At 36.3% G+C, this 20,892-nt stretch overlaps 1 protein-coding gene across 1 annotated transcript in view; it reads right to left on the reverse strand.

Annotated features, from left to right (window-relative positions):
• Positions 1 to 399: 399 nt before the first annotated feature.
• Positions 400 to 20,892, reverse strand: part of LOC137387917 (zinc finger protein 850-like) — a 47,912-nt gene continuing 27,419 nt past the window's right edge. Inside the window, 7 exon segments of the mRNA XM_068074431.1 lie at positions 400 to 1,817; positions 8,637 to 8,693; positions 8,949 to 9,008; positions 9,115 to 9,171; positions 12,227 to 12,335; positions 18,776 to 18,792; positions 20,128 to 20,827. Of these exon segments, the coding sequence (XP_067930532.1) occupies positions 1,087 to 1,817; positions 8,637 to 8,693; positions 8,949 to 9,008; positions 9,115 to 9,171; positions 12,227 to 12,335; positions 18,776 to 18,792; positions 20,128 to 20,827 (1,731 nt within the window). The 3' untranslated portion in view covers positions 400 to 1,086.

Consider the following 20,892-nt stretch of genomic DNA (forward strand, 5'->3'; position numbering starts at 1 on the left):
ACAGCATCGATTGTCACAGAAAAGCGCAGCCTCAATGGCAGCAAAAGGGATTGTCTACCTAAGGCTAAATAAAAATTGTGACATCACATTTTGAGAACCTGAACCAAGTGTTTTTTTGCAGGACATACTTTTGACATCCTGCTTTTTACAGTTCTATTATTCTTTGTGTATTGAATATAAGCTCATTCGAAAGCCAAGACTCTGATGTATTGAAATATATAATTAAAAAATTATGTAATTTATGTGCTTTGAGGACTTGCTAAAAGTATTTGATTATAGAAACAACCGATCCGATGTTTCTCGAAATCAACAGCTTTTGTCGAGAAAATCAGCCCAATTGCCTATAACAAGTCATCAACCTCGTTCAATTTGATTCAACCGGACAGAACCAGAGCTTTTCATTTATTGGACAACTTATTCTTATCAAATATAATAATATAATTTTTCCCATGATAAATTTAATCATAATTCAATATTCAACAGATGCGATCACACAACAAAATGGCTATATAACAATCAGTATCAAACAACACTATATAATTGTTACAAAACCAAATCACAGTACATGGGTAAATTTACATACATACCAACATGTACAATCACATGTTTTACAATGAAATGGCTTCTCTAAGGTATGAAATCATGTGCCAGGCTACTACAGCAAATCTTACACTGAGATGACCTATATCCAGTGTGAGTCATCTCGTGTCTATTTAAATAACCACATTGAGTAAAGCTGCAACTGCATATCTTGCACTGAAATGGCTTCTTTCCATTACGAAACCTCAGGTGGATTGTTCAATAATTGAGGCTAGCGAACCCGCTACTGCCCAATGATCATAAAAACTACTTCTCTCTATTATGAGCTCTCATATGATCTATTAGACTGCTGTGATGAGAAAACTTGCTGCTGCAAATTTCACATTCGAATAGCTTTTTGCGGTGTGAGTCCTCATGCGAAAAATTTCTTTATGTGCATTATTAGATTATCCCGCTGGGTAAAGATCTTGCTGCAGATCTCATACTGAAATTAACTCTCTCCAGTGTGTCCTTATGTGGTCCATTAGACTACTAGACAAAGCAAACTTACGACTGCAAATCTTGCATGGGAATGGCTTTTTTTTCTCCAGTGTGAGTCCTCATGTGAATTGTTAGAGTACTGCGACGAGCAAACCTACTACTGCACATCTCACACTGAAATGGTTTCTCCCCGGTGTGTGTCCTTATGTGTATTACTAGATGACCCCGCTGAGTAAAAGCTTTGTTGCACATCTCACACTGGAATGACCTCTCTCCGGTGTGAGTTTTCATGTGTCTTGTTAGATTGCTGCGCTCAGTAAAGCTTCTGTTGCATAATGTACATTGAAATGGCTTCTCTCCAGTATGAGTCCTCATGTGGCTTGTCAGATGACTGCGATGAGTAAACCTGCTATTGCACATCTCACATTGGAATGGTTTCTCTCCAGCATGAGTTCTCATGTGAATTGTTAGATTATGGCGGTGGGCAAAACGGTTACTGCAAATCTTGCATTGGAATGGTTTTTCTCCGGTGTGAGTCCTCATGTGTCTTGTTAAATTATGGCATTGAGCAAAGCTGCTACTGCAAATCGTGCATTGAAATGGCTTCTCTCCAGTGTGAGTTCTCATGTGACTTGTTAGATGACTTCGATGGGTAAACCCACTACTGCATAGCTCACATTGAAATGATGTCTTTGTAGTGGGAACTTTTCTTTTCATTTTCAGAGTGGTCATAGGTATTGATCTTATTGTTAGAACATTTCGGGCTCTTTGAATGGATTTCGGTTCGCAATATTCACCTATAACACAAGAAACTGGTTATCCATCATAAAATGCAAAATCCCTCTTTAAGACTACAAAAAGATAATGACTTCCATCTTGAAGCAGCAGTTAGATGAAGATGGTACACTTTACTTTACACGTCCGGCAAAGGAAGCTAAAACATGGATAATGTAGAACGATTTACCAGCTCTGTGGCACACATGCACTGTAGTACCAGACACAAGTATTGTCATGTCACAAATGTCATTTAAATCATATAATACAAGAAGATATTTTGGTGTGATCATCCCATAAATGTATAATTTGGATGTTTCAAACATATGGTCCAAGTTCAACAAAAAATACCAAAACATACTTCTAAACGTAGGAAACGTATGTAAAGACATTTACTATGAAAGAACATTTTGGATAGCTAAATTGAAATACATCGCTATTTCTGCACACTCCCTACTTTATGCTACAACGGCCACAGTTTTGATACAGTTAAGTAGTTTTATCAACCTCTACATGTATTTTGATGCAAGGAATGTTTTGTGTGATACTCAGGTTCATCTATTCTTATCGTATAAGTTGATATATTAAAGACTGTTTTAGCAAAGATGCGCTTGCAATCGGCTTTTATATATTATTATTTAAGTAAACCTAAGAAATTTATCACCATTTACTCAGCCAATTCTTATATAAAACTACTAAGAATGCCAATAAAAGGATTATAAACCGACTCAAAAATGAAGTTGAAAAGATGTTTTAATAAAATTAAATCTGAATGCAGTCCAAAGCTGACCAACTTGAACCAGAATGACATGTTTCTTCAGATGAAAAACTGAGAGAAAGACAATACAAGCAAAAATTTGAAAGTTTAAATTTGAAAGTTAAAAGGACATCGATGAGAATAACAGGTCGCTTATGAGCAAGAGAAACACTAGATAAAGTGTGAAAAAAAGCTTAAAGCTCGCTAATAGTCTTCGAGTAAAAAGTGGCTATTTGCAAATATTTTGAGAAAATGAAAACAAGGTTAGAGTCATCACTATACTGCTGGATTTGCAAAAACAAATGTTACTATAATGGAGGAATCCATTACTATATTACTATTTATCCCTATTTGGGTAAAGTTGTGACCTTGACAAGGATAAGAAGGGGGCATCGTGAGAAGCGCAAAGAGAAAGCATTGGAGACGAACAAGTGAGCATCGAAGAAAACGCAGTGAGACAGGTAGAAAATAAGAGCGATATACTATAAACATAAGTTAAATAATAATATCTGGTGCTAGGAGTGAGGTTTGGACAGATAGAGTGTTTTGTATAGTGTTAGCGCAGAATTTGCTGACTGTAGGTGAGAGATCGATTTATTTGATAAGACTTAAATTGTTGGTGTTACTCACATAAGTGCCACAGAGTCAGTTTTCTGATTAGATACTGATGGAAAGGTGATGAGAAATATGTCTAAATTAGAAATGGAGCATAGGCCGAGCTGCAATGCTGGACTTGGTTAAGAAAGAGGGTTGAGGTTTTTACTATAAGTTTGGATTTGAAACATGGAGGTAATCCTGAGGGTAGAGATGAGAAGAAGGCGGTAATGGAGGTGTGTGAAAGAAAACAAAGCAAGGCAACCTTACTTTTAAGGGCCATGGGAGAGATGAGTAGTAATATATTCGACTCGCGGGAGATTCAAGTGAATAAGATTTGATATGAGGTGTTGAAAGAGCGGTTCAGCAATCATTTTCAGGATAAGGAAGTTATAACAGCCATGAAGCGCAGATTTTTGCCCATGGAACAAAAGTCAGAGGAAGAAATTGATAGGTTTGTGTATAGAGTGGATAGTGCAACAAAGACTTGCATATGGGGACCCGATTAATGATTTGGTTGTACAGGTGGTTATCAAAGGGATATCTATTATATATCTATTGAGCGAGATATGAATTGTTAGGCGAATGAGATCTCAACTAGGATAGGGTGAGGGTGACTTGTTTGAGAATTAAGTCAGCAAGAGTGGTATCAGCGATCATCAACAAAACCAGTGGAAATAGTAGTAGGCCAGAGATTGATATTGCAGGAAGGTGAAGCGAGGAAACAGCATGGCAATAATGCTTCCAATGAGGCATAATAAATAGATGGTTGGATATAATGGGTGTAGTAACACTGATAGAGGAAACAGTGACAATCAAATGAGAAGTTGTGGTAGCTGCGTCTGAAGAAGTAAGGGGGATCGAAGAAAAGGTTGTTATGACTGCAGAGGTAACCATTTGGCTAGTAATTGCTGACAAGGTAATCGAAAAAACTCGAAAGCGCCAAAGGCAAGTTGTTTTTTGTGTCGAAGCCTCGCTGTCACAGAAAATGTCCAAAGAATGATCAAGGCTTCAGGGAGAGTGAATATGGTCAGTGGCAACTTATCGGGCACGAAAAAGTATTTGCGATTAGCAGAGAGAAAACCTTTTCTAGAGATGCATTTGAGGTTGAGATAAGGTGTACAGATAGGGAGGTATGTTTTAGAGTCGATACTGGCGCAGACGTGTCAGAGGTGAATGAGAAGACTGCAAGGACATTAGGTACGGTCATTAAAAGAATTTCAGAAAATTTTATTGAAGATGAACAGAAATTGGGTGTTGCGAGGAAGATAAAGGTGCCCCTGGTTTTTAAAAAAGAGGTCTTGAGAACATTGCATGAAGGGCTTAGGTTATTGTTAAAACTACCCATAAAGCAAAAAATACGATGCGGTGGCAAAGTATCAATTGGGACATTCGAGATCAAGTAGAAAATTGCGATGCATGCTTACGCTACCAGAAAATAAACTATCTACCTTTGGTCAATAATGAGTTGCAAAAAGGTCTATACAAAATGTTATGTACTGATTTGTTTGAGTTTGAGAGACTGTTGTGCATAATTTCTGTCGATTACTTTTCGAGATAGATTGAAGTCACCCAAGGGGCTAATCAAACAGGATTTTTAATGGTGAATAAATTTATCCCTATATTGGTGTGATATCATTCCTCATTATGTAATTGGTTGAATAATGACTCTTGCTATATGACGAATGAGTGAAAGGAGCTAATGATGAAGAACAAGATCGAGCCTGTGACTAAAAGTCCACACCACCAGAGAAACAGGATCGCTGTGAGAACAATCAAGACTGTAAAATCTATCTGGAAAAAGGCATGAAATAAACAGAAAGTTGTGGTAATTTGGGACAACCTCATTGGAGATTTTATACAGACCTGATGAGCTGATGTTTAGGCAAAGGTTGAGGTGTGACTTGTCGTGTTTAGATGTGAGTGCTGGGGACTCTGCCAAGTGTTGGTGTGCTGACAGAGATTTCTGAAAAAAGGATTTTGATAGACCCCAGAGCTAGGGCGTCGAAGCCTCTATCCAAAGAAAACGAGGTGTAGGTCAAGTTAGACCACAAAGAAAAAGGGTTGTCAAATATGAAGCTAAAAAACCAGGTATTTATTTATATATTTAGGGAGATTAATGACAGATTGTTGAAAATAGAAAGTTCACCTGAAGAAGAGAGTGAGTTCTGATATGAATAATCATGGCACTGGGGTTATTAGGAATGATAGAGCAGATGTTGAAACTGATAATGCATGCGCCAATAATGATAATTGAGTGGTAGTAGAGTACTGTAGTGGAGTGAAGGTATTGTAAAGTAGTAGTAGGAAGAACTTAACAAAATATGTAGATGCTGAGAAAAGGAGATTAGTTGCCAAGGGAAACACATTTAAGAGAGAGGAGAGCGGTGAAGTTGGTCGAGACCTTCAAATTCACACAATAGAGGACATTCAGTTTAGATCCTCGAAATAGTGACTGGTGCGGAGGTGGACGGAAACAATGTGTTAGATTCTCTGGTGCAAGAAGAGGAGGTAAAGCGGCAAGAAGCAAAAGCTGAAAATGAAAAAGCGAAAGGATGCGATAAAAAACAGGATTAAAGGATAGTTGAAGCGAGAGCAGGAGGGGATGGAGGCAATTTATCGATGAATGCTCGATTCAATCAGATGCGATAGAGAAGATAACAAGGATAGACCAAGGATAGAGATGACAGAGGATTGAGAGGGCAAAAGGAAAAAGAGAGAGAGAGTGAAACTGAAGGACCAAACAAAAGGACAGTTCAGAAGTGAGAAGTGCCTGGTTCGAGACTTTCAGAAAAATGCAGCGTGACGAGAGTTTGTTGAGCCTTATGCGCATATCATTATTTTTAAACCGTCTGGTTTTACGATTTTATAAATTATGTCAAAGGGCTAAGACAAATAGAGAGAGGCTTTTGGTAATACCAAAATACCAGAATCGATAGTGAATGGATACCTTATTAGACGTGATACAAAACAGCAAGAGATAGATTGCAGGTGGATGAAGTGTACATAGAGATGGACAGATACCAAGTGGCAAATGGGAAAATAGAGAAGGGGAGATGTAAGGTAAGGTTGTGACCTTGACGCTGATAAAAAGAAATTGCTACAGGAAACACGGAAAAAAAGTAAAGAAGACCAACAAGAAGTGGAGACTAGTGAAGAAGCAGCGAGACAGAGGGAGGGAAAAAAAACGTTATGCAATAATTTTGAGTTACCCAACAATGCAGTTCAAAAAACTGAAAACAGCTTTTCAATGCAAAAATGCGCTGAATAAAAACTTCTGAAACTACGCAACATGATAACCAATGAGAGGAGATACGTTTGAAACGAAGGCAGATGCAAAGCATCAAAAAGATTCCCTCAACTTTCCATATGCATGGTATGTACAACTCTCCAGAACAATCCAAAATGGCAAAACACTTAGATGCCAACACCGAATCTAGTATAGCTAACCTTCAATAGGCCAAAGGTAGTTACTAAAAATGGTAGTTTGTAGTAAGCACAATGTTTTAGAGTAATAAAGTTATGACGGGTTGCATCAGACTTATAACTTCAACCAATGAGATCTGTCAAGCGGCCAAGTAAAGTGCGCATTATGGAACTTGGAACATAGCAACTTGCAAAATTACAATAGCTTCAATATTGTAATAATGATATATACAAACTGCACTACACAGTGTGACATCAAGCATTCTGCATAGTACCGAACAAATTTGTTCAAGCATCTTAGAAGAGATTATTCACGAAAGACAAGATCTGCTAATCTGATTTGACTAAGAAAAAACCAAACCGAATGACAAAATCCTAACCTTTATCATTTGCCAAAAAAACATGAAACACAAAAACGTTTTAGCCTTAGCCATTTAGGAGCAGCTAAATGCAATACAGTTGTGATGCTAACCTTAGAAAAAAAGAAATGAGAGATCAGCGATTCCCTTTCCCACAGCCGACTACCCTACCAGATGCTGTGTAAGGTTTTTGATAAGATAGATAAACAAGAAATAGATGAGAATAGATAGTCATCTGATACTACAGAGTGATTATCTTTTTATAACTGCTCAATACCCACCAGATACAATAGTCAGACTACCCAACAATTATGCATCTGGAAAAGAAACCATTGAATGCTAAAGCAAGACTGGCCTGTCTTAAACTTACTATAAAGTTGGACCGTCTAACCAACTATCCTCCTAGACGCCATGTATTGTTCTTGCTGGGAGTACAATGCCTAACGGAATAAATAGCAGCCAGATACCATGGCCTAATTTTTTTCCTAAGACTGTTGGATCACTAAAAGATACTAGTGTCCGGCTATTATACTTTTGAACAAAGAATCACCAGATGCTATGGTCAAACTACCTGCCTCAAGACCGCTACAAGGCCAGCAGATGCAAAGGCCAGAACTAACAATGTTGTTTTTTGGATGGACTAGCAAAGCTATCCTGCAATTCGATGTCCGAAACAAGCTCTACCAGTTGCCATGACCAAACTATCTACAAATAATGCCCCTTGGAGTGATAGCCACCTGATGCTATGGCCAGACAGCCACTGCGCAATCGATGTGTCAACACAAGATGCTATAGCTAGATTATTTACTAATGTTGCAGCTAACATAATTTTTTTTTAATCATACAGTCTACTCCATTAATCTCGCCTTTAGAAAAGAGAGAGGGAGGAAGAGGCGAGAGAGAAGGAGGAAGAGGGGGGAGGACGGAGAAAAAAGGGGGGAAGAAGAGGAGGGGAAGAGGGGGGAGGAGAGAGAGGGGGAGAGAAAGACAGAGGGACAGAGACAAAGAGGGACAGAGCGACTTAGGTACATAAAGACCGACAGAGCGAAAGAAGAAAGAGATTGCAGGCACTATATGTCAGAATAAAACACTCTCCAGAATGACTTTCAGATATTAATTTGAATTTTCAAGCATACTCAAATTCTTAGTGATTGATAATGCGATAGCCAAAAGTACAAGACACTTTACAAAAAGCAGACCAGTAATACATACTCGAGCTAGTATACTCATGTGCATCACTTTAATTAAGAAATGACGAATGGCGACTTTAGGCCGCTAGCCCATTAGATCTGTTGAACAGCAAAAGATCTGCACGCGTCATGGAACTTGGTTTGACATAGAGCTTGCAGACCATTCAAAGCAACTTCAAGCTATTTTACCAGCTATTTTACCCATCCATTATACTACATATTGCGACACCATACCTTTCTCGATAACACAGAAAAAATGGTTGCTAAAGCATCTCAAAAGAGAATATTTATCTAAGACTAGATGAGTGAATGCACTATGAACAGGGAAACCAAGTCTACTGATGAATATCTTACAACCTGTGTCATTGGACAAAACTTGTAAAATGCAACACTATGTTGGGACTAACTTAGGAGAAATTTGATGATAAAAGAGAAGTATAAATATGACTACACAAGTGTTTAACCTCCCATTGAAAGATTGGTTTATCAAATTCATTGTACTACGGCCATATTTACCTTCATCCCTGTGTTTGTTGACTGAACAGCTCTCTGGTTCAGGAATAGGTTCAGTATCTACAATATAAACAACGTAAACACACATAGATATATTGATAAATCTTATTTACACGAAAAATTCTAAACACATGTGTGACAGAAACTATTTTTGACTAAAACTCACTGCTTCCTGCAGCCACAGCTTCTTTGGACTTCACTTCTCAAGACTCTCAAATGTTCAGACAATGATAATTATCATATAACTGGAAGGTACCTGACAACAGAGCTAATCAACAGCAGTTATCACTACTATTTGATAAATCTTAAACTAACCAGTTGAGTATAGATTATCAGCACCATCAGATCCTGGTTCTGTTAGCGCTTCTGTATCTCCTACATTAAAGATGAGAGATTATCTAGAAAGCATGATAATAATGAGTTCTTTGTATAGATAATAAGTTGTCATGGTAACTATGAAAAATCCTTCCAACATAATTACCTTGATCACTGTCCGTGTTGAATGATGAATCACCAGGTTCTACCTTAACCTCAATATCTACAATACAATGTAATGATAATTTACTACCTACAAACAGAGTTACAATAAATCTATGTATGACGACAAGCCCTAAATAGGAATGTTTGCTCTAAACTTGCTAATCGAAGCATAATAGAATAGCGTGAAATTATGATACACTATGGGCATAGCAGACACGGTTATACCAGCTATGGGAATATAATACATGTTTATAGGAAACATAGCTATGGCAGAACCGGCTATAACGGAAGTAATAATAGTGGGCAAGCTTATAGAGGATATGAGTTAAGAAGCAACAGAAATATAAATAATGGGAAACGTAAGCATAGCTACAGTCATGTGCAAAAGTATGGAGCTGCCTCTGAAGTATTCACAATTTCAGACTTCAAGCTGTTGTTATTCAGTTTAGAATATAGCTACAGCAAATATATTAGTATCATTTTAATGCTGAGAGTGTACTCTATTTAAATATTTTACATATTAACTTGCTAAACCAATAATTAAAATGATAGCCTGCCCTCTATTGTTTAATGCGTGTATTTATATAATCTACTAAAAAAATCTCAAAGATGAAACACTCTTTGAACAAGTTAGTAGCCCTGAAAAAGGCTGTTGATTGTCTAAATATTCTCCATAAGAGAGTGGAGGTGATTTCTGAAGCCTGATAGTATTAGTACTACTTTTTTTCTCTATAACAAGATGACAGCGGTTGGGCATTGATGCAACCAACTTTTCAGGTTCATTTGGCTCCATTACCCGGTGCCAAGCTCTCACAAGGCCCTCCATCAGCTCTTTTTTAGTCTTGGGCTTAGTCTTGTTTAGTATAGCTGTTATACGCTGCTTCTGATTTTCCATGGGATTAAAATCTGGGCTCTGAGATGGCCATGGCAATGTGCCATCTCATTCTTATTGCATTCACTCTGACTTTTTGGCATGATGGCAAGAGGCATTGTAATCCGAGAACCATCAGTTTGTTGAACTGTCTGGTTGTTCAACTGACTGGTGATTCTTTCACCTTCACAATGCCTTAGTATTTGGTGACATCTTACATTGCATGATTTTGATGTATTTTTCTCCGTTTACCATGCCAAGGACAAAGTTGAGCTGTCCAACCCCTGATGCCGTCGTAAAGCCCCAAACCATCACCGATGCAAAATGCTTTACGGTGGGAGTAATACACCATGACTTGAAAGCTTCTCCTGGTTTTTTCTAACATACTACAAACCAGAGTGGTTAGTAACACAAAAGATAAATTCATTGGAGAAAAGCGCTTTCTTCCACTGGTCCACACTCCTTGTCTTTTGCTGGCGTGCCCACTTGAATCGATTGCGCAGTTGTTTCTCTGTCACCAGTGAATTCTTTTTTGCTTTGCAGCCCTTCAACCTGGCAGCAATTGGGCGTCTTCTGAAGGTAGATGGATGCACTTTAACATTGTTTGTGTCTTGCCTGTCTCTGATTAGTTCACTACTAGACTTTTTACAGTCTGTCAGGGAAAGCCACACCGGAGTTCAGTCGTCGCTACAAAGGCTCTTTTTGGGGCGATCAGAGCGTGGTTTATCCTCAGTACTGCCAGCCTCATCGAATCTCTGGATGACACCAGACAGTCCTTTTCTTGGACAACCAACTCTTTTGGCAATTTATCGCATTGAAATTGAATCTTTATGAAGGAAAATAATGGTTGTTCGCTGTTCTGCGGTCGTTTTCATAGTGAGAATGTTACTAATAAAAATATTGTGCAACAAATGCACAAATGGTTAAAGGTTCTTAATTTTATATTTTTAGGTACACCAAAATTGCAAAACTTCAAAAATTCTAAAACAGTGGCATCAAGAGATGGAATTAAAATAACTATTTGTACTCATTTTCTCTTATTATTAAATACTAAACTTATTTGAGCGAGAGTGTCATGTCCTCTAGGAGATTACACAAGTGGAGTAAAATGTTTCAAATAGCACCATCCTGAAGAGGAGGCTGTGAGGATTAAACCGATACCTTGCTTTGTTATATTTGAAATTGTTCTCTTTATTCTATTTAGAATTGAAGTTTAAGTTCATGTCAATTCTTAGGGTGGCTCCATACTTTTGCACATGACTGTACAAAGAAGTGCAATAGATAGTATATGGGTACAGAGAACATGGAATGCAGAGAATACATAATGCTCAGATCCTTGAAGGTTTACTTGCAACAAAATTCACATTACAGTTATTTGGTATCAAAATATTCACCACGTCTTACTCGGCTGTGTTGTAAGTGCAAAATATGTGGAAAGGTGACTACAAGCTCTTAAAAACGAACAGTTAATCGCTGCCATTACAAAAACGCAGTGGTGTAGAATCTCTTTATTTTGATGACGTTCTCCAACATTTTGGTTATCGTGTTGACGCGTGATGATGTCACGTGATATTTAAAGCCAATAAAAGGCTCAATATAAAATGTCTCGTAGCACTAGTTTATGACAAACGCTTAGGGTTTTACTGAAAATCCTGTATCAAATATAGATGCTCGCTACTTTACAGTTTTGTTTCGACTTGGTTTAGTCTGGTAATTGTTTAGTCGTAATCTGATCATGTGACCCATACTTCCTACCAAACAGCGCGAATAATTTCTGCAGCATTTTTTCGACTATCACAGGTGACCAACAGGCTGGCCATGTTTACCAGAGGATGATATATGCAGTCCTTCGAGCTAAGGTTAAAAATATAAAGGAACCTTTTTTGGGAAGTTTTGAGATATCACTGCTCAAAGTAACAGCATTACAATAATGATGAAACAGACGCGTGAGTATAATGGACATGGTTTTAATGAGTGCGTGAAGTATATTTGTGAAAATATTTCGACGAATGAGGTTGCCTGAAAGTGTAAACAGAAGCAATTGTGTTGATCACGTTTTCGTAATGGCTGCAATGAACTGTTCGGTTTTGCGCTTTTACGAGCTTTTTATCACATTTCCACATATGTTGCACCCATCACACAGGAGAGTAAGACATGGTGAATCTTTTGGTACCAAATAACTGTAATGTGAATTTTGTTAGAAGTCAACATTTAAAGGCAATAATCTTTACCACATACATACAGTTTGGAAAAACGGTTGGATAGAGATGGTCACTCGAACCATCTGTTTCTGGGTCCACCTTTACTATCAAAGCTTCCATGACAGACGTTAAATAGTGAGATCGGTATATCTAGATATGAAACATCATAAAAGCAGATTAAGGAAAATACATGCTCATGCAACACAGTGATTGTGGGAAACTAGTTAATACGAGTGAAATCCACTTGTAAATGGTGAGAGAACAGTTCAACTTGCAATTGGTCAGATGATAGCAAACATCAAAGTAAAAGCAAATTATTACCAAAGACCATCAGGATAAATAGATTGATTGTAGAATTAATGACGATGGTTGGACACACTTGAACTTTCTAGAATTGAAATATAACTCTGATTTTCTTATTATATATCAACAGCCTCCGTGTCTTGTACCTGTATTATTATAGTAAACCTATCAAGTTTATGTACTATAGCAAAAAACATATATGCTGACTTTCTCCACTGCGACAAGCTGTTACAGAGCACTAACTGATAATAATGATAAGATAGTGATAAATGATTTGTAATATATTGCAATAAAGTCATCAAGTAGTGCACACTTTACAATGACTTAACTAACAGTGAGACTGTCTTGGAGTTGCAAGTTTTGAAGTATGAATATAACAGGAGAAAACAACTTTGGGACGGAAAAGGATTGTTTCGTTGACGTGGTTTTCTATCAAATATTCAGCTATTTACATAGACATGGTCAGTTGAGAATACAGACATAGCGATCTAACATTAGTTAACATAAATTTAGGCAGGCTTTCTATCATATAGTCAGCTATCAATATAAGCATATTCTATCATATAGTCAGCTATCAATGTAGAAATGATGTTCTATCATATAGTCAGCTATCAATATAGACATGATGTTCTACCATATAGTCAGTTATCAATATAGACATGATGTTCTATAATATAGTCAGCTATCAATATAGACACGGTGTTCCACCATATAGTCAGCTATCAATGTAGACATGGTGTTCTAACATACAGTCAGGTATCAATATAGACATGATGTTCAATTGTACAGTCAGTTATCAATATAGACACGATGTTCTATCATATAGTCAGCTAGGAGTATAGGCATGGTGTTCTACCATATAGTCAGCTATCGATAGAAACATGATGTTCTATCATACAGTCAGCTATCAATATAAGCATATTCTATCATATAGTCAGCTATCAATGTAGAAATGATGTTCTATCATATAGTCAGCTATCAATATAAACATGATATTCTATCATATAGTCAGTTATCAATATAGACATGGTGTTCTATCATATAGCCAGCTATCATTATAAACATGGTGTTCTATAATATAGTCAGCTATCAAAATATACATGATGTTCTATCTTACAGTCAGCTATGAATATAAACATGACGTTCTATCATGTAATAAATTATCAATATAGACATGGTGTTCTATCATACAGTCAGCTATCAATATAAACATGATGTTCTATCATACAGTCAGCTAGGAATATAGGCATGGTATTCTATCATATAGTCAGCTATCAATAAAGACATGATGCTCAATCATACAGCCAGCTATCAATATAGACATGGTGTTCTATCATACAGTCAGCTATCAATATAAACATGATGTTCTATCATACAGTCAGCTAGGAATATAGGCATGGTATTCTATCATATAGTCAGCTATCAATAAAGACATGATGCTCAATCATACAGCCAGCTATCAATATAGACATGATGTTCTATCATATGGTCAGTTATCAATATAATCATGGTGTCCTATCATACAGTCAGTTATCAACATAGACATGATGTTCTATCATATAGTCAGCTATCAATATAAACATGGTGTTCTATCATACAGTCAGCTATCAATATAGACATGACGTATCATATGTGTCATGATCACAGAAACCATGGTTAAGTCGGGATTATAAAATTCAGAGTCATCTAGACTAGCAGAAGGAGAAAATTCTCACAGGTATTTTGCAAAAAAAATTTGATTCTAACTTAATTACAGCAAATTTTATGGTCGAAAAACTGAATGCATGTTTACCATTAGTGCGAAAACATAGTTTCGAGAAAACTGGCATTAAAGTTTGAGAAACGAAAACCAATGCACGATTTTGTTTACATTTCAAAACGTCATAGCAACCAATATCAAGCGGTTGTGATATTTATGTAGATTGCTGCATTTTTATTAAAAAATTATGCTGAATTTAAAAATCTAAACAGATTTTAGCTGGTTGTCATAGAAATAGCTGTATATTTATTAGAAAATGTATTACCTAATTTTGCTGATTTTAAAAACGGCTTGGCAGTATTGCGATATTGGGCACAGCCAAATCATCAACAAAATCTTTTGAAAAATAACAACAGTAACATATTGCACATCATCGGTCACTATATACTTCGATCTTGTAAATTCGAATAATTATTCTTATAATTAAATCTGATAATATTCTTATAAAATCGAATAATTATTCTTACAATTAAATATTGTAATAATCTTGTAAGAACCGTTAGGAAAATAGCATCGTAATTTCCTTTACTTTCACTGCTTTTGACATCATTTGGAATACCAAAGTACTCTTATAAGCGTCCACAATGTCAAAGTTATCTTTAAAATTGGCAAAAAAGAAAAGATTATATTTATGGGACGCCATTTTTCAGTACTTCCTGTTTAGCATAGCAATGGTTTTAAGGAGCTTTTTCCGAGGGTTAAAAACTTCTATTGGCTAAACTGACTTCAGAATTAGAAAGATCACTTTTTGATTGGTCCAGATGCTTGTGTTACAGAAATTGTTACCAATATTATAAAATCAGTGAGTGCAACTTTAAAGTCGGATAACTCAACTTCGTGATTTGCGACTTGACCATGGTTTCTGTGACTGCGGCCCATATGGTCAGTTATCAATATAAACACGGTGTTCTATCATACAGTCAGTTTTCAATATAGACATGGTGTTCTATCATACAGCCAGCCATCAATATTGACATGGTGTTCTATCTTATAGTCACCTATCAATATAGACATGGTGTTCTATCGTAGTCACCTATCAATATAAACACGGTGTTCTATCATACAGTCAGTTATCAATATAGACATGGTGTTCTATCATACAGCCAGCCATCAATATTGACATGGTGTTCTATCTTATAGTCACCTATCAATATAGACATGATGTTCTATCGTAGTCACCTATCAATATAGACATGATGTTCTATCGTAGTCACCTATCAATATAGACATGGTGCTCTATCAAGCAGCCCCGCTCTAACCTAAATATGGTATTCCATCATGTACATCGCTTTCAACATAGACATGGTATTGTGGTTTATCATATAGTCAGCTACCAATATAGACATCTCTTTTTCTCATACAGCCAGCCATCAATATTCACATGGTGTTCTATCTTATAGTCAGCTTTCGATAAAGACATAGATTCACAAGTTTACACACGCCTAAGCTAAAAGTCAAGTTTATTATGAGCGGCTGTCTATTATGATAAACATTATTGCAGCTACTAAAAAACTAATCAAAAATACCTATTATAGATTTTTAATAGGTTTTTAATGAAAACTATTAGTAAAAAACTATTAAACGGTTTGTTTAGAGTATGCTTTTGCTGCAATGAAAATATAACTTAAATGACCTCTGCAGAGTTTTGTTGCATACGCAGATATCATGGGTACATTTGCAACTCGCGTAGTATCCACAACTACTGACTAATATGAAGGCCTAATGTATACAACAGCTGATAGGTGTCACAGAGGACAGTAATTAGCTAGACCATATACATTATATTTACTAACTGAATGCCCGGCGTTGCCCTGGTAATAAATAAGTCTTTGCAGAGACAATTAATTTTTATTCAAATTTTGACAACAGTGACCATTCTAACTTTCAAACATCATATCATGATAAAAGTGTTTTGTGCCGTTTAAATAAATTAAGACAAAAAATAAAACAACCGTAAAGATTTTCAAACTTTGTCAAACAACTGTAACTTTCAAACTACGTATTAAGAGGAAAATCGTTTGTGCAGGTCAAATATATTAAGAAACAACATGAAACAACTATAAAAGTGTTTAAATGTAAATGAGAAATAATTTGCAAGTAATAGCTAAATTATGTCAGTTTTCCTACGATTACAATAAAAGATCATTTGATAATAATACAATTAATACGAACTGAGAAAACAAAATAAAAATCCTGAATATGTTGAATTAATGATAACAATTTATGCATAAAACCGTAACAATTCGTACTTGGAAGTGCGCGTGTTTATTTAAAAAAGGTCACTGTTCCAGCAAAAGCTATCCATTCCATCAAAACTTTGAATATGACGGTACTGGTTCCATTCGATAAACTGTCGTACAACTGCAAAAATGAGATATGGGACTGTCTTTTTCTGACCAAACGGAGATAGAACGTAGAGGCCAATCCTGCTCAAGATAATATACTTATCCGTGCGACAAGTATTGGCCTTTACCAATTTAGCAATTAAACCTTACGAAAAACCGCAAATAGAAGTTCACGGAAGCACGAAAAAGCATTGTGTTTTATAGGGTTACTAAAGTTTCAGTTAATACATCATTTATCGTGTGAAATCGGGAAAAAGGTTGTAAGAGTACATTACATAAAAAGAACTATGAATGGTAAGAGCCGTTGTAGACTCGCGATTAGACAATTGGATTAGAAACTTGCGGTTGCCATCTTCATGAGCTCAAATCTAGCCAAATGCATCCTTTTAATTTCGAGATTTGAATAGCTATAGCCTGACATACCGAAGTACATACTGAGGTACACACATACAGAAAACTTTGAGATTTAAATCTATATAAGTGTGTTTATATATACACAAGATGATCCATTACACCCGAGCACTACATGTGGGCATTACATGGATATTCACTAAAATAAAAATGAATAAATTAATTAAAAAAAATTTGTTTTTTTTCCTTTTTCCATCAAAATTAAACAAAAAATTATCTGCAATTTATTATGATGAGGTTCGCGCCAGTCTATCTAATAAAACCAAGTTTTCATTTTATGATAGAAATAAATTGGTCCAAAAATGAGGAGCGACAGTACTTTTTCTGGTAGAATACTATTTATCAAAAGAAATTCGATCATTTATGTCAATGTCATATTGCCAAGATTCAATGTTTTAAATAAAATTTTTATTTAACTCCCACCGCCGAGCCTCAAGGGTAAATATAGCATGTTCTTTTATATAGCTGGTGATATTTTTGGATTGCCCTAGTCGGAAAATCCATCTAATGGCATGTCTCTAGATAGTTTCTAGCATACCTATTAGAGACTTAGGCCTATTATATGGCGACCACACCTGACAGGCGTCTTTAAAAATTGGCCTCACCACTGTTTGATAAGCGATCAGTTTGGTCTGACAGGAAATGTTAAAAGACTTCTTATCAAGCCCAGCGTGTTGTTTCCTTTCTTGGCAATGTTCATTCGTTCCTTTGTTCATGCTATTTGAAATTATTTTTATAAAGATGCCCGAGTATCTTACACTGTTGGCTTGTGGAATAACAGTGTTATTTAGCTCTAGCATAAAACTGAGAATATCCTTCCCAACCGCCATAAAATGAACAAATTAGTTAGGGTTAGAAGTCATGATCCATTGAACAGACCAGTCATACAGTGCTGTTATGTTATCTTGGAGACCAGCAGCCCTACACTTTGTGATATCATAGTCTAATAAAGTTTCATCTGCATAGAATCAGCAGAATGCGTCTTTCACAACTAGAGGTATGTCGTTCGCAGAAATAGAAAACAGCAGGAGTCCAAAAACCGATCCCTGCAAGACTCCAGAGGAAACAGCAAACAGTTCTGACCTTGTGCCATTAACGGTAACCAACAAAGTTCGGTTCCTCAACTACATCTCAACCCACGACACTCCATGAAAATCTAATCCATAAGCCTTGATTTACTGACAAGTAGGATGATAATGAGCTAATTTATTAAAGGCCTGGCGAAAATAAAAAAGATAAGCCATAACATAAAAGGCAGACCAAAAGATACATGTCTAAACTTGATTTTGACACAAAATAAAATTTTACAGCGCAAAATTTGTATAATTCTTACATCACTCATTCTTTAATATGACACAGAATTATTGATTGTATTTACGTTATGAATTTACATGTGCATAACATCGGAAAACCATTTAAGAAGCATTTGTAACGACTAATACAATGTTAATGTTATTTCCTAGATATATATATATATATATATATATATATATATACATATATATGTATATCTAGGAAATAACATTATATTATTTACATATATATATGTAAATGATTTTCCAAAATCCAAACAAAAACCCGTTGCACTTTCGATCAATGTTGTCTTATTGTATAGGAAGAGATGTCAATGACAAAAATTTTCAAAAAGGTGTAAATCGAAATGTAAACATAATTTGTCCTGCACGGTAATAAAATTATATGTGGCTTCTATGACATCGTTGAAAAATAAATGTTGATTTAGTTTTTCAATGGTTGAGCATCCGTTTCCCTACCTTTGCTTTCCGAGAAAAATAATTTTACTACAAGTTACGTGATTGTTTGGCTCGTTAGGACGTCAAGGCGAAGGGTATTGTAGACAGAGCTGTGTATAGGAAAGTCGCTCAAACAAAACCGGAAACAAATACTAGCGTTTCCAAACAAACAGGGAACGCACACTATTTTTATATTACCTGTATCTGTAATAGAACGGCCTCAACATTACCAAACAAAAATAATTTCCGTCTGCCAGAGCTTTGAAATTAATAGCTCTATTATACATCATTTGAAAGATAACAAAATTCCTTATACATGTAGTATGATGTCAATGTTTTTTATTTTAAGATAAGATAATCCTTTTCAAGCTGGAGTCAAAGCACAAGTCTATAGTGTAAATTTTGTGTTTTTAGAGGAATTATATACTTTGATGTCTGTGTAAAACCTTAGATGTCTCTGCTAAACTATCAACCAATATAACGATTGTGTTTGAAGGTGGTTAGGTTTGATAAAGAACTGTTTCTATATTGCCTTGTGATTGTCTATATTACACAAAACGAAACCACTAAATTGTACAAGAGTATACATGACAGAAAATAATGTAATTTACATAGAATGAATAAAGTAAAATGATAAGCACGTAACATTTCTCGCTCACCTGGAGAAGTGTTATAAAAGATTCTGACTGGTCACAGTCTAGGACCAGGGGTGGGCAAACTTTTTGATTCGTGGGCCACAATGGGTTCTAAATTTTGACAGAGGGGCCGGACCAGGAGCAGATAGATGGAGTGTTTTGGTAACCCCACCTCACAGGAGAAAAAAATATATATCATGGAATATGGAGAAAACATGTGCTTTAATTTCAAATGATAATGAACAAAAGCCTTACAACAAAAGATCCGTCTCTAAAGCCCCACAGTATTTAACTATTTATTGAAATGAGTCTTAAAACACAGAAAATTAAATGAATAAAAAATAACTTTTTTGTTACGAACAATTTCTATTTTAAAGCACTGCAAGATCTGTTACCTTCTGGATATCATCATCACTCTCCTCCTGACTGTATTTATTTCAAAAACAGTAAGAGATTCAGATGTACTTATCCTGCTCCTTCTATTCAGTTTGTGTCTCCAGTGCCAAAAGTCAACAACGATCAACGCAAGGACGGAACATTGATAATGCGCCACTGCGGAGAGCGTTATATTTGATCTGGTGCACATTGTTTGTTTTGAGAAAGTGCGTTCATTTGCGCACCACTTATGTGCGCTCTTTAACAGAAATGACATGTAACATATAAGGCTTACTGAACTAATTATTTTCCAAAGCATTTTTTACATAATACAAAGGAGAAACTTTTACTTTCAGTGGGAACAGTGCTGGTGGTCTCCTTTTTTAGCCAGCGCATCAAAGTCTGGAGTAAGTTTAGTTGTAGCAATTCTCAGGATGGATCTGAGGTGTTGGTCTGTTAATTGGGATCTGTGGCTGGCCTTGTTGATGTTCATGATGCTGAATGTCTGTTCACACACGTAGGTCGAGCCGAACAACGCCAGCATCTTCTGCGCTGTCTTCCGGAGATTTGGAAATGCGGCTTCATTGAGTGAAGCATAAAAGTCATTCAGTTTCAGATAGTTGAACTTCTCTTTTAAGACTGGGTCGGACTGAAGGTCGATCAGTTCGAGCTGCAGCTTCTCTGGAGCTGTTTCGGAGTCTTGTGACAGGGGACAGGCCACCAACTGAAGTGACTTGTCAATTTTTTCAAAATCAGTAAACCGACGGCAGAATTCTCCGTGCAGCGCATCTAGTGACTCGCCGTATTTCTTCACTTTTGCGCGAGCCTCTTTCAGCGTGGCTAGTGTGGGAAAATGTGTGAATGACTTATTTAAAATTTGCCTGGAGAATAAAACCAGCTTGGATTTGAAGGCTTTCACGTTTGTGTACATGTCCTGCACAAACTGATTCTTCCCCTGTAGTTTCATGTTGAGCTCATTCATGTGTGAAAATACGTCTGCAGCAAACGCAAAGTCACACAGCCAGCTCTTGTTGCTCAGCTCAGGAAATTCGTCAACCTTTTCCTGTAACTCCAAAAATGCACCAATCTCCTCTTTGAGCTCCTACACTCGTTGAAACACTTTGCCCA

This window comes from Watersipora subatra, chromosome 2, assembly GCF_963576615.1.
Source record: "Watersipora subatra chromosome 2, tzWatSuba1.1, whole genome shotgun sequence".
In the NCBI taxonomy this organism is placed as follows: Eukaryota; Metazoa; Bryozoa; class Gymnolaemata; order Cheilostomatida; family Watersiporidae; genus Watersipora; species Watersipora subatra.